General features: G+C 42.5%; 1 protein-coding gene and 1 long non-coding RNA gene across 3 annotated transcripts in view; one reads left to right on the top strand and one right to left on the bottom strand.

Moving 5' to 3' along the window:
• bcl11aa (BCL11 transcription factor A a) overlaps window positions 1–13,654 on the top strand; it is a 55,545-nt gene extending 41,891 nt beyond the window's left edge. For both annotated transcript variants that reach the window (XM_011484108.4, XM_078931698.1), the window contains exon 3: window positions 7,981–13,654. In XM_011484108.4, coding sequence (XP_011482410.1) covers window positions 7,981–10,226 — 2,246 coding nt within the window. In that variant the 3' untranslated portion in view covers window positions 10,227–13,654. The remainder of the gene's footprint in view (window positions 1–7,980) is intronic.
• Window positions 524–6,100, bottom strand: LOC144984111 (uncharacterized). Its single transcript, XR_013647772.1, has 4 exons — window positions 5,997–6,100; window positions 4,883–4,957; window positions 1,343–1,396; window positions 524–1,265 (listed from the first exon to the last, which is right to left on the bottom strand). It is a non-coding gene; the product is annotated as an uncharacterized LOC144984111 (long non-coding RNA).
• Window positions 13,655–15,079: the final 1,425 nt, after the last annotated feature.

The following is a 15,079-nucleotide window of genomic DNA, read 5'->3' as shown; positions in this document are numbered from 1 at the left end:
TTTTACCTTTGAACCTTCATACCTTTGACAGAAATAAGACTTTGTGTGCACAGAACGGTGGGGGTGCTGGGCTAACTCAGTCAGAAGATCGGTGGTTTATTCCCACATCTTGTCATTGGGTCTACCACTGGTGGCTGAGCCTAAAAACACACTGAAAAAAAAGACCTGTTGGATTGACATAAAAAAATCATGGACATCGGTTGCGCGCAAAAAAATCATGTTGAACCAATATAATTATTGCACATAATAAAATCATGTTCTACCGTAATGAATGCTTCTTTGTTTCTGCACCTAATAATTTTACATTAACAAACAAGATTTTATTATGTCATTTACCATAATTTTTTCAAACATTTAAAACACTATTATTTGTTTGGAATTACCTACATAGTTCATTTAATTTATAAATTATTTTAATAACATTTAAATTGAAAAATAAAATTGCAATTGCAGATTATTATTTAAAGCAAATACTTTCTTGTGCATTATGACAATCCAATGAACATATGACACTGAACACAAATTTCAGATTTAACTTTTTTATTATCTAAACTTGAAAAATATGTTTACAGTGTAGCAAAAAATGACAAATCAAAATAAATTGGGCTTGCTATTTTTATTAAACAGAAGATAACAGAGCCAAAGCAAACAGCTGGAATCCCTTCTTAGGACTATTTAAAGGTCATTTTATTCAAAGAGTCGGATCTTTAAGCCTGAAACCTTAGACACCACTTTGCCTTACAACTCTAATACAGTTTTTTTTTGATTACCTCAAAGGTGTGTGACGGAATGTCCAAGGGAGAGAACCCAAGAGCAGGAAGAACGACCCAAATCCAATAGTTCACTCGAAGGGGCTTTAATGCCAGAGAACCATAACACCACAGCGTAGAACGAAGACACTCCGACACAGAAACAAGATCAGACACTGCATAAATAGACAAACCAATCAACATAATACAGAACACCTGTGACCAGCGGGAGAGCTCAAGAAGGGAAGGGCCTCCAGGAGATCATAGCAGGAGCAAAGTCACGGGCCCCATGACAAGGTGTTTCTGAGATGAGGATGGTAATCAGATTTGTGCTGTAAATAAGGCCAAAAGAGCCTTGGCAACTGCCACTCAGACACTTGGTGGGTCGACCACCACAGCCTGGGAGATGTGGACCACGAGAATGTCCTCTTCCTCACCACTGCCAGTTTCCATTAGGAGGGAAATTCCCACCGTGGTGTCCTCGATTGCCTCCTGGATTGCTGCATGGTCTTCATTCTAAAGAACACAGAAGATATTTGTGTGCACAGTTCACATTTGAAGTTTAGTTAAAGCGTCTAGATTACACAACTCACCTGTACTTTGAATAAACCCCTGAACTTGCTTATATTGGCGAGAAGTTCAGCAGTCTGAAATACAAAGAGTCAAAAAATTTTAAATTCACATGAAAACTTTGGAAAAATACAATTCTTACCCTTGGCTCATCAATAAATGTTATAGCTACTGTGTTAACTCTTCTTTCTCTTTCGGCTTTTCCCATCAGGGGTCGCCACAGCGAATCATCCTTTTCCACCTCACTCTATCATGGACATCTTCTACCCTAACATTAGCCAACTTCATGTCCTCTGTTAAGACATCCATGTATCTCCTCTTTGGCCGTCCTCTTGCCCTCCTGCCAGGCAGCTCCATCTCCAACATCCTTCTACCAATATATCCACTATCCCTCCTCTGAACATGTCCAAACCATCTCAGTCTGGCTTCTCTGACTTTGTCGCTGACACAGGCAACATGAGCCGTCCCTCTGATGTACTCGTTCCTTATCCTGTCTAACCTGGTCACTCCTAAGGAGAACCTCAACATCTTCATCTCCGCTACCTCCATCTCAGCCTCTTGTCTCTGTCTCACTGCTACCGTCTCTAACCCATAGAGCAGAGCTGGTCTCACCACTGTCTTGTACACCTTTCCTTTGAGTCTTGCTGGCACTCTTCTGTCACACAACACTCCTGACACTTTCCTCCAACCGCTCCAACCTGCCTGCACTCGCCTCTTCACCTCTTTTCCACAATCCCCATCACACTGAACTGTTGACCCCAAGTACTTAAACTCCTGCACCTTCTTCACCTCAGTCCCCTGTAACCTAACGCTTCTACCTTGATCCCTCTCGTTCAGACACATGTATTCTGTCTTACTACGACTGACCTTCATACCTCTTCTTTCCAGAGCAAACCTCCACCTCTCTAGCTGTTCCTCCACCTGCTCTCTACTCTCACTGCAAATTACAATGTCATCCGCAAACATCATTGTCCAGGGAGATTCCTGTCTTACCTCGTCTGTCAGCCTGTCCATCAGCATAGCAAACAAAAAAGGACTCAAAGCTGATCCTTGGTGTAGTCCCACCTCCACCTTGAACTCCTCTGTCTGACCTACAGCACATCTCACCACCGTCATACTTCTCTCATACATGTCCTGAACTACTCTGACATACTTTTCTGCCACTCCAGACGACCTCATACAGTACCACAGCTCCTCCCTCGGCACCCTGTCATACGCCTTCTCTAAATCTACGAACACACAATGCAGCTCCTTCTGACCTTCTCTGTACTTTTCCATCAACATTCTCAAAGCAAAAATGGCATCAGTGGTGCTCTTACGGGGCATGAAACCATACTGCTGCTCACAAATCTCCACCTTCTTCCTAAGCCTGGCTTCCACTACTCTTTCCCACAGCTTCATTGTGTGGCTCATCAACTTTATTCCTCTATAGTTGCTGCAGTTCTGCGTGTCACCCTTGTTCTTAAAGATTGGGACCAGAACGCTTCTCCTCCATTCCTCAGGCATCTTCTCACTCTCTAAAATCCTATTGAACAACCTTGTTAGAAATTCCACTGCTGTCTCTCCTAAGCACTTCCATACCTCCACAGGTATGTCATCAGGACCAACGGCCTTTCCGCTCTTCATCCTTTTCAGAGCCTTCCTAACCTCATCCTTTCCAATCTCTGCTACTTCCTGCTCCACAACAACCACATCTTCCTCCCTTCTTTCCCTGTCATTTTCCTCGTTCATCAGCTCCTCAAAATACTCCTTCCATCTTTTCTGTACACTCTCTTGGGTTGTTAGCACCTTTCCATCTCTGTCCTTAATCACCCTTATCTGTTGCACGTCCTTCCCATCTCTGTCTCTCTGTCTGGCTAGCCTGTACAAGTCCTTCTCTCCTTCCTTTGTGTCTAACCTGTCATATAGCTCATCGTAAGCTTTCTGTTTGGCCTTTGCCACCTCTCTCTTCACTTTACGCTGCGCTTCCTTGTACTCCTGTCTACCTTCCTCAGTCCTTTCTACATCCCACTTCCTTTTAGCCAACCTCTTCCTCTGGACGCATTCCTGTACTTCCTCATTCCACCACCAAGTCTCTTTACCGTCTTTCCTCTTTCCAGATGACACACCTAGCACCTTCCTACCTGTTTCCCTGATAATCTCTGCTGTAGTTTCCCAGTCCTCTGGAAGCTCATCCTGACCACCCAGGACCTGCCTCAACTTCTGCCTAAATTCCTCACAAGTTTCTTCATTCTGTAGCTTCCACCACTTGGTCTTCTTTTCTGTTTTCCCTCTCTTCTTCTTCCTGACCTCCAGAGTCATCTTACACACCACCATGCGGTGCTGTCTGGCTACACTCTCTCCTACCACCACTTTGCAGTCATTAACCTCTCTCAAATGACCTCGTCTACATAGGATGTAGTCCACCTGAGTACTCCTACCTCCACTTCTGTATGTCACTCTATGTTCCTCTCTCTTCTGGAAGTAAGTGTTGACTACAGCCATTTCCATCCTCTTCGCAAAGTCCACCACCATCTGTCCCTCCAGATTCCTTTCCTTCACACCAAACCTGCCCATCACCTCCTCATCACCTCTGTTGCCCTCACCAACATGCCCATTAAAGTCTGCTCCAATAACAACTCTCTCTCCTCTGGGAAAACTCTCTATGACCTCATCCAACTCACTCCAGAATCTCTCCTTCACTTCTAACTCACAGCCAACCTGTGGCGCATACCCACTGACTACATTCACCATCACCCCTTCAATTTCTAACTTTAGGCTCATCATCCTGTCTGAGACTCTTTTCACCTCTAGAACACTGTTTACAAACTCCCCCTTCAGAATCACTCCTACCCCGTTTCTCTTCCTATCAACACCATGATAGAACAGTTTGTATCCTCCTCCAATACTACGTGCCTTGCTGCCCTTCCACCTTGTCTCCTGCACACACAGTACATCTACCTTCCTTCTCTCCATCATGTCTGCCAGCTCTCTGCCTTTCCCTGTCATTGTGCCAACGTTAAGAGTCCCTATTCTCAAACCTATGTTCCTGCCTTTTCCCTTCTCTCTCTGGCCACGGACCCTTCTGCCTCCCCTCTTTCTTCGACCAACAGTAGTCAAATTTCCACCGACAACCTGTAGGTTAACAGCATCGGTGGCGGTCGTTGTTAACCCGGGCCTCGACCGATCCGGTATGTCTAAAGTGTTGTGGATGATTCGCATGGTTATTTTGGCAATTTTTTACGCCGGATGCCCTTCCTGACGCAACCCTCTCTATTTATCCGGGCTTGGGACCGGCACAGAAGTTACTGGCTTGCAACCCCTGTGGCTAGATTGCAACCCCTGTGGCTAGATTTAGCTACTGTGCTACTGTGTTAACAAAATCATTATATCCTTAGTGTCATGTTAACAGAGGTAGTGGGATAACTGATCAACCATCAATTTAATTATTTATTATGTATGTATCTCTCTGCATAAAAGGTGCGTGTAAAGAGTAGGACTGGCAATCTTGGTTACCTCCCGATTCGATGACAATCCAAGAGACAATAATTCCAATAATATATAGTAAATGCATGGTGACCCACCTGACTCAGTGAAGACTGGAGCATGGACCCCAGCATGATCAGGGAGGAGCAGTTGGAAGTGTTGTGTGATGAGCTCTGTAATCAGGACAGAGGTTTATTAGCTAAATTTCAAATATATATAGAGTGACACTTCCACAGCTTTGTTGTATCATTTTAATAACTAAACATGCATTGGTTAATCCCCACAGGATTCAAACCACGCTTGTGAGAACCCGCGAATTTTGAAATGGAAACTGCAAAACTAAACTAGCAGATCGGGAGTAGATAATCCCCCCCACCCATAAAGGATTCCCATATGAATTTATCACAAATGGGAGGAATCTGTGAAGTAGGATTACAGACATTATTATAAGGCTGTAAACTTTTTACTACACATTATACACTTGTTCCAAAAGGACATGAATATTTTCACTCCATTAAACTCTCAAAGCTAAAATAAAAATATGTTCAGCATCATAGAATGAAAACAAAGCTCTGATTGAAACCAAAGATTTATGTAAACTGGACACACCGAACGCATTCTGTGCACGAGACGCGCACGGAGAATGATTGACAGCTGACTGAGACAGAAGTGCAGTGCTGTTTGCTGGTCAAATAATGCCGTCCTTAAACTAGCTCATGGTGGAACGGTATGGATAACTAAATAATGACAATAGTAATGATAGCTTCTCACATTTTCCTTCAATTTCGGTCTCCACAACGCAGAATATAGCAAAAAGAAATCCACTTAGTGACGATGAAAATTCCCCTGGCAGAGTTTCTGCCTGTGGAAAAAAAACGCCGTGCCCTCAAGCGCCCACTGCCCCTCTGTCAAAAGCGAATTCCTACGGCATAACTACTCACCACTCTTCCCCGTACATCATTTGAAATCACCGCGTTTACAGCTGAATTTGCCTGCGACGTGAAAGTACAATTTACCGCGCACACACACCTCCCCCTACCTGCCGTCCGAGGGCTGCGGCCGGCAGGGACAAAAGTGGCGCGCAGAGCCTTAACTTTGATAACTACGACAAAAGTGGATTACAAAGCTCTTCCCCGTGGAAAAAAATAACACTAATGATACATTTACGCCTTCCACTTTCTTAAATTATTTTGTTAGAGTAAATTAACTTACCTTTTTTAAGTTCCTCCAGCCAGCAGGTGCTTGTAGCTTCTCTAAAATGGCTGACTGCAAAGTTTCCCCTCCTGGAATTCTTCTTAACCGATGGGGTTTACTTATCCAAAATTAAGGGGCAAAGGATCAAGCATAACTATTTCATGTTTTGTCAACATGATTTAAATATATAAAAGTAACACAGCAAGAAATTATATGTGATTTTCAAGATTATATTATGTTTCGAAGGTAAACATAATTTGTTCATATTAAACAAACATGTTTACTATTTGTAAATTGAACAACCCCACTTTTCCCGTTTTTTCAGTGCAGTTCAGCATTGATTATATGTGTTTGAATACCTTTCTAGAGCTGAGAGGGGGTTAAAAACATGTTATATAAGCACAAGCCATCTCCACAAGCTCATGGGAACTTCTTTTTATAAATGGTAGTGCTTTCTGGGGTGACTGTTGTATAGGAATCCAGGACACAGTAAGCGTGCAGCTCTATGGGCTCTTCTCCAGCTCAGCATGGACTTTTTTTAAACACACAAAGCGCCACATATTAATGCACACTTTAGCCGCTAAGCATTTCTAAGAGGATCATCAATGAACTTCTCACAGTAGCATTTCAGATGGTCAAAAACATACTTTTATGGGAAAAATGATGGCTACTTTTGAGGACTTTGGTTAAAAAGACTAGATGCTGGACAATAGACAGCTGTTTCAGGTCAAAGGGAAAAACAAACGTGTTGCTGTCAACACGCTTATCCTAAATTCAAACAAAGAGGAGCAAAATAAATCAGTTTTGGTCCTGATGATGCAAATGAGATTTACAGGACACATCTTTCCCAGGTGCCCACAATTAGTGGCAATTTGTGCTCATTTGAATGATTCCTCATTTAGGCACCTCTCTCAACTGTTGTTCTTATGGGATAAGTGCGATTGTTTGCACCTTTTCGGACAGCAGAGGGAAAATAAAAATATCGGGGAAAGAGAAGGAGACAGGCCATCGATGTCCATTTATTTATCTTTTGATGAATGATCTGATCCAATCTGAAACTTTTTGCACCATACGTTTTGAAAGAGTTTTTGCAAACCAAGACATATGCAATAGATACATAACCCATCATCTTTTTGTTTCTCCTTTCTGGTGATGCACACAGCAAAATAAAACTGTGATATAGTATTGTGCTTTGATGCCTAAGGTACCTGTATTTCTGTAAAAAGTACTAATGGTATTCTTACTTGAATATATCAGGCAATTAATTTTTATATTAATCTGTATTTCTTTGTATTTTATGTGAAATGATCGCATTTATAGTTATTAATGACAAAATGGCTTTAGCTATTTTGTTTTCACTTAAAATATGTTGTCATGTAAAGGTTTTTGCATTTCTCTCCTGTTGTGTCTCCTGTGTTTGTCTTTGTGTGTGTGTATGTGTGTGTGTGTGTGTGTGTGAACGAGCCTCTGTTTTGGTAGATCAGTGAGAAGTGGTAGTCCGCTGGGAAAGCTTTGCTTCTTTGTTCTCCTGCTGACAGTGGAGGACTCAGAATCAGTCTAAGGGGAGAAATTATGTCCCAGAGCAGCCTGGGAGAAAAGGAGATACACACACATGTACACACACTACTTCTCACATGCTACTCATGTGGGGCATGACCTCAATAAGAGCTGCTGTTGTATTTGGGAAGCCCTCAACACCATGTGCCGACCACTTTTAAAAGCTTTAACAGTTAGGCCTAAGGTTCAAATAAAAGATGGGTTCAGATGGATGGAGTAGATGTGTTTTTCAGTCTGTATTCAATAATAATGTTTCCAACTGAGCTGCATTCCTGTACCTGTTGGTCTGTTTTTTGCTTGATGATAAAAGGAAAAACTTTAAGGATTTGTGACTCTGATGCTGTTTTGAATCAAATACTGTTTCACAAAGAAATAAATATCATGATGTTTATATTTTTGATGTAGAATTTCTTCTAACCTCATTCCTTTTTCTGTTTCATCACAGGTAAGGAGGAACCTACTACCTATACCTGCACTACATGTAAGCAGTCCTACGGCAGCGCCTGGTTCTTGCTCCAGCATGCTCAAAACTCCCACGGCTTCCGGATTTACCTTGAAAGTGACCATGGTAGTCCCCTCACCCCCCGGATGGGTGGACCCTCCTCTCTCGGTGGTGGCGCTGACCTTCCCTCTCAACCTCCTCTTCATGGCCTCCATTTGCCTCCTGATGCAAGCCCTTTCAATCTTCTCCGTATCCCTGGCTCAGGCTCAGGTGGAAGGGACAGTATTGGACCAGGAGGTGGTGTTGGCACTGGTGGGGGTGTTGGCGGGGGCCATCATCAGCGCTTTCCTCCAACACCACCTCTCTTCAGCCCCCCTCCAAGGAATCACCTGGATCCTCACCACCTGAGCCCAGAGGAGCTGGCGCTGGCAGCCCACCATCCGAGTGCCTTTGATCGGGTGCTGCGCCTCAATCCTCCTTTGCCTCTAGACCCCCCTCCAACAATGGACTTCTCAAGGAGACTACGGGAACTGGCGGGCAACACCTCAGGGTCCACACCACCACTATCTCCCAGCCGGCCCAGCCCCATGCAGCGCTTACTCCAGCCATTCCAGACAGGAGGAAATGGAAGCACTGGAGGTGTAGGAGGAAGCAAACCACCATATCTTGCTACTCCTCCACCTCTTTCTGGCTCCATGGAATCACCTGTAGGTTCTCAGACCACTCCTTCAACCCCTCTCCCCTCAGCTGGGGCAACATCCTCTTCCAACACACAGATGAAAACAAAGTGTTGTGAGTTTTGTGGCAAGGCCTTTAAGTTCCAGAGTAATTTAATCGTCCACAGGCGCAGTCACACAGGAGAGAAGCCGTACAAATGTCATTTATGTGACCATGCATGCACACAGGCCAGCAAGCTAAAACGCCACATGAAGACACACATGCACAAGTCATCTTCCCCTAACACTGGCAAGTCAGAGGATGGTCTATCAACAACCTCGTCTCCAGAACCTGGTACCAGTGACCACATGGGCAGTGCAAGCAATGCCCTCAAGTCAGTGGTGGCCAAGCTAAAGAGTGAAAATGACCGCATGATACGTGAAAATGGAGAGGAGGAGGAAGAGGAGGAGGAGGAGGAAGAAGAGGAGGATGAGGAGGAGGAAGAAGATGAGGAGGAGGAAGAGGAGGGAGAGGAAGAGGAAGTGCAGAATGGAGAGAGGATTGGCAGAAGAGCCAACAATAGCTATCACTTTGGACTGACTCTTGAGACAGCGCGGCAGCATGAGAGCAATGCTGGTGTTGGAAGTCGACTGGGAGGCGTGGCTGAAGAGGGGTCTATCCCTCGGTCTCTGCCAGAGGTGATGCAAGGCATGGGACTGGCCGCTAGCATGCAGCACTTCAGTGAAGCCCTTAATGCGCACAAACGAAACGCAATGGCCCAGGAGAACCACCTACACCACCATTTCAGTCGAGACCATCACCACAACCGGAACAAGTGTGACAGAGATTCTGTGCTTGAAACAGATAGAGGAGAAGAAGGTTCTGTGTCAACAGTGAACGGTCGAGGAGCATCTCCTAATGAATCTGCCTCTGTTGGCCTCTCCAAGAAACTGCTTCTGGGAAGCCCTAGTCCACTCAGTCCTTTCACAAAACGCATTAAGCTGGAAAAAGAATTTGACCTGCCCACGCCCACAATCCCCAACACAGAGAACGTGTACTCTCAGTGGTTGGCTGGTTATGCTGCCTCCCGACAACTCAAGGACCCATTTCTGAACTTTGGGGATTCAAGACAATCGCCCTTTGCATCATCATCTGAGCACTCATCAGAGAATGGCAGTCTGCGGTTCTCAACCCCTCCCGGGGAACTGGACGGTGGGATGTCAGGCCGCAGCGGGACAGGTAGTGGGGGCAGCACGCCACATCTTGGGGGTCCTGGGCGACCCAGTTCCAAGGACGGACGCAGGAGTGACACTTGTGAATTCTGTGGTAAGGTGTTCAAGAACTGCAGTAACCTGACAGTGCACCGGCGCAGCCACACAGGGGAGAGACCGTACAAGTGCGAGCTGTGTAATTATGCCTGCGCCCAGAGCTCCAAACTTACTCGCCACATGAAGACCCATGGCCAGGTGGGCAAGGACGTGTACAAGTGTGAAATATGTCAGATGCCCTTCAGTGTCTACAGCACTTTGGAGAAACACATGAAAAAATGGCACAGTGACCGTCCTTTGAGTACCGAAATAAAATCAGAATAGAAGGCCGAACAATGGGACCTTTCCCCCGCAGCTATAATCGCCATCAGTCCCCTGTTTATTCCCAGCCCCTTGTAGATTTGCCTCTATCCCAACACTCCACTTTCACCAGCCTGGTGAAAGCAGAAGACCATGTGCTCTGCACCAGCACACCCAGTTTTCATTAACCATTGAATGCATGATTAGTATCGGGGCAATACTCTCGCATTGACGCAAAACTTCGAGCCTTTCTCTTGTGCAATAATTTACATGTGTACTATTTTTCTTTTGAGTTTTCATTTTCCATTTTTAAGAATTAGTCGGCATGCTTAGTATGTTTTTGCTTATCAAAAAACAAAAAGGAAAAAAAAACTTGTCCCTGCTGGTTAGTTGTTGAGTAAATGTGTTGCTGTTTTTCTCTTGTTCATGTTTTTATTTTTTATTTTTTTAATTGTCCAAAAAGAGAAAAGACAAGAAAAATACATCCATGCTGCATACAGTCTGTAACACATATCATGTACAGTTTTGCTTTGTGACATGGAAAGTGAACAGTCTTACTTGACCCACTTCTTGCAACCCTGAAAATGCACTAAACTTGATCTTTTGAAAAGATTCCATGTTTCCACAGGGTTTAAAAAATTAAAGGAATAAAGAAATTGCTCATTGGCTTGACAACTAAACAGAAAGTGAGGCCAGGCTTCAAATTTTCTATCTAAAAAAGAAAATGTGCCAACAGCCTAATTTGTACTATCATTCGGTGGAATAAGAAAGAGTGCCTTTGATATCTCAAGACTGCATTGGCCATAATCTTATCTGGTATAAGTTTGGGCTCGCACTAGATGAAGCTAAAAAGGTTAAAGCCACCCAGTTAAGGTCTTTGCAACTGTGACAACTCATGATGAAAGATCAGAATCATCATTTAGCTACCTATTATTTGTGGAATAGGTTTTCTTCAATGTGTGGATTTCATTGCAAGCATGGTACAAGCAGTATTGTGTATATCTAAGTTATTTGTAGTTTTGTTTCTTGTACGGAGGTACTTTTGAAATAAAAGGTCATTTGTAATGTACAATCCTGAACTTGAGGGATACGGCGCATGGCTGACATGTCGTGTATCTGCGTTAGCACAAACCTACAACGCTGCTTCAATATGTCCGTGTGTGGAACAATGCATAAAGTCATTTATGAGCTCCAAGCTAAGCTAACTTTATTTGAGAGCATTGAAATACTTACAAGCTAGATCAACGGAAAGCTACAGAAAAACTGGAAATATTACGGGGATCAGAGGCAATGTGTTTTTGTTTCTAATATCAAAACAGGGTCATCAACTACGACTTGCAGAAAAAAAACAAGAGACAGTTGCAAAAACTATATACATGTACTCTGGGGCTCTTTAAACGTTGTTAATCAGTATGCATAGGCTAATGCAGGGCACCCTTTTTGTTGCTTTTAATTACAATTTAAAAAAAGTTTTTAGTTTTTCTAATTCCATTCATGCTGTTCATGGTACATGTAGAAGTCGTATTACTCTGCTTGAGAGTAAACGGAAACATTTCTCGTGTCCCACACCAGTGAAAAAGGGGTGGAGTCAAAAAGCTAGATTGTCATTTATAGGGCGAATGAAGTGCACTGTTTCAGTTTTCCCAGTTTACAAATATACGCTGAAGGGGAAAATGTAATTCTAATGCTGTCAAAATTACCAGGGTCGAGTTGTTGCAAGAATTGTTTGCTGGCGATTCTGCATTCACTAACCCTTGACCTCTGTAGCCTTGCCATATCAACTTTACCTATTTTTCAGTTTGTTTCCCTGCAAACCCAAGCACTTAGCCTCACCAGCAAGGTCTGTAAATTAAAAGACATAAAAAAAACCTTCCTGTTCTGACTTTCAGTCACAACCAACAGATAATATAAAGGTGAATAATTTACAGACCTTGCTGCCTGTAGAACAGACTTTCAAATAATATCGCGCCCACGTCCTTTCTTGGTATAAAACCGAAGGTGTTCATTGGTACAAAGAGAACCACTTTTTGCAAAAAACACTATATCAGTTTTGTTGTCATTTCTCTTTTCATCAGAATTATGATCTTTGTAGAGACTCCAATCACAGTGTGTGTGAAATGACACAAGAAAACATGAAAAAAAGAAGAAGTCATTATTATTATTTATTTTTTTAAGTTTATTTTTCATTTTGCCTTGGCTCTTCACAGCTCTTCAGGTTGAGATACAATTTGCATCGGGGAAAGGACTAAGATTATATATGGATATATAATAAAGAACTTAAATATAGGAAAATGCACAGTCATGTCAATTCCTATGCTTAAACACATTTATGGTCTACTTTTTCTGTATTTCTAGAATTGTATTTGAATTCAATGTTCACTTAGAGTAGGCACTATAGTATTTATATTGAGGCTCGTATTTTTAACTGTTGCTTGTTCTCTCTGAAAGGTATTTACCATACCTTCTTTTTTGGTAGTGGAAAAAAATTCTAAGCTGCCACGGTATATTTTTTTAATTTGGCAGGATAATATAGTGCGAATTATTTGTATGTTTAAAGAAATAAAAAGGAGGCGCAAAAATCCCATTAAAAAAGCAGCCAAGGTGCGTGGCGCTGCGAGGGGTGGCAGGCCATCAGATGGCCGCAGCTCCGCCTCCTGTCCACAGAGGCGGTTGTACATATCTTCTTTGCTTTTTTCTTTTTTTTTTGGGTTGGCAATTCTCTCCCCTCCCCTGCTGCCATTCTCGTATGCAGTAATGAAAGATGACGTCGGCCGGTTCTGTTTCGTGCTTCTGTCTCTCCCACCTGACAACATTCCAACATCCAGAAGAGAGGAAAAACTAAATAAAAAAAATCATATGCAGTACATGGATTAAAAAAAAATGTAAAAGAAATACAGTTAAAAAGAAATGAAATGTTTTGCAGTTTTTTTTTCATTGCCAAATACTAAATGGTGCTTTATATTTAGATTGGGTGAATATACTTTGATATGCAAAGCATATTTAAGAATGACCAGGGAGATGTGGAGAAGCCTGCTTGAGTTGAGACTTTTTTGTAAATGGCAATGTGGAATATTTTATCAGCTTTTTCTATTCCTGTTCTGAGAGCTGTTTGTTGTAACTTGAACTTGAACTTTATCTTTTACAATGGGAGTTACTATTTATTATTATCTAAATGCTCTGTTTAAAACAGAGACATGGAATGGAGTCTTATTTTGGTTTTATTTTACTTTTTGTTTTGTTTTATAATTTTCTTTTGTAACTGTGGCCGATGGTCAATGGACAAAGCCGAGCTCTTTGATTTTTCTGTTGTACTTGTTTGGGATTTCTGTTCAGTTGTATTGGGAAAACCACTGTCTGTGTTTTTCTGGCAGATGTCTGCATAATCCTGTTCACACACCCATTTTGTCCCTTTATTGAAAAACAGTTAATAAAAAAATGAAAGTTTAATGACACTTGCGTCCCTGTGTTTACTGGGTGCCGGACATACATAAAAACAACAGATTTAAAAATATATATTCGAAAAATACCACATTCAGCCTTTAAGAACAGAAAGTACTGACATGTAGACCTATATGCTCTCTGTACAGTCTGTGTGTGTTTGTTATCAGTGTTGACCTGTCCAGGGCGTTTTCTCCAAAGAGGCCCCTCCATGTTCCTTGAACCCCGTCAACTCTAACCTCTGCCTGTGACCTTGCGCTATATGCATTTCAAGACTTCCTCTGTGTGTTTTTTCAAATGTGCGTGTGTGTGTGCTGCTGCAGCCTTGCTCAAGGGGGTTAGAGAACTCCTGACACCCATGTATCTTCATGCAACACCCGATCTGCTGGTCAGAGTAGACCAGGTTCTTTTTAGTGTGTGTGTGTATATAAATATATATGCTCATACATATATGTGGATATGCTTGTACAGACTGTTCTTTTAGAGTGTGTGACACTTATGTGCCTCCCTGAGTATGTACATTTGTGCTCTTACCTTAACAGGCTAATATTTTGAACCCTCTCTTTATTTTTCTAATTTTAGCATGAATAACAGTATCTGCCTGAATTGGTCAGAATACTCAAAAGCTACGTTCACACCGCCATCAGCAATGTGCATTCAAGCGGCCACTTCCAAGAAAGGTTTGTGTAAATGAGCGTAAATGCACATTTCAGGCTTTGTCTATCAAAAACTCATGTTCACACGTGATCTACACAACTTTCTACGACCGATTTTGGGCTGTATGTACAACATGAGAGGCCATTGAACGCACTTAAATGGGTCAAATTTTGACCAATCAGGTACTGGATGGTTTCCTTTTTTATTCAGTGATGTGCCAAAATTGATCATGGAGGATAAATTAATAATTGACATTTGTGCCTGGCTGGAATGATATAAAAGTCTTTTATATCAATGTAGAGCGCTGAACGAAAAAGCGTGGAGCAAGATTCTATTCCAGCTGTAGGTGGCATGCGCTAGTTAACAGTAGAAAAAGAAAAAGAAGAAACCCCTCCCTGATTGTCTAGTGTGAACAACATGGAATAAAGGCGCGTTCATCATCAGAACACTTCAACTGTGAGAGACAAGAAAAAAAATCCAGGAACTGTACATTTTTTAGAGACTTTATTTGTATAATGGTGCAGAATAGATTTTGTATTATTGGGTAATATTAGAAGAAAGAATTCTGTCCCTTACTGACCTGTTACTTATTTAAGAGATTCTTGTATCCTCCACTTGATACCTGCATTAATTTCACCTGTTTGAACTGGTTATCTGAATGAAGGACACCTGTCCACACCCTTAATCAGCCAGACTGCAACCTCTCCACCACGCCCAAGGCCAAAGAGCAGTCGATGCACACCAGGGACAGGATCGCAGACCTGAACAAGAGTGGAATCAAC

This window comes from Oryzias latipes, chromosome 15 (genome assembly GCF_053564925.1).
Source record: "Oryzias latipes strain Hd-rR chromosome 15, Olatipes_Hd-rR_3.1".
Lineage (NCBI taxonomy): Eukaryota > Metazoa > Chordata > Actinopteri > Beloniformes > Adrianichthyidae > Oryzias > Oryzias latipes.
This window is presented reverse-complemented; position numbering and strand designations above follow the sequence as displayed.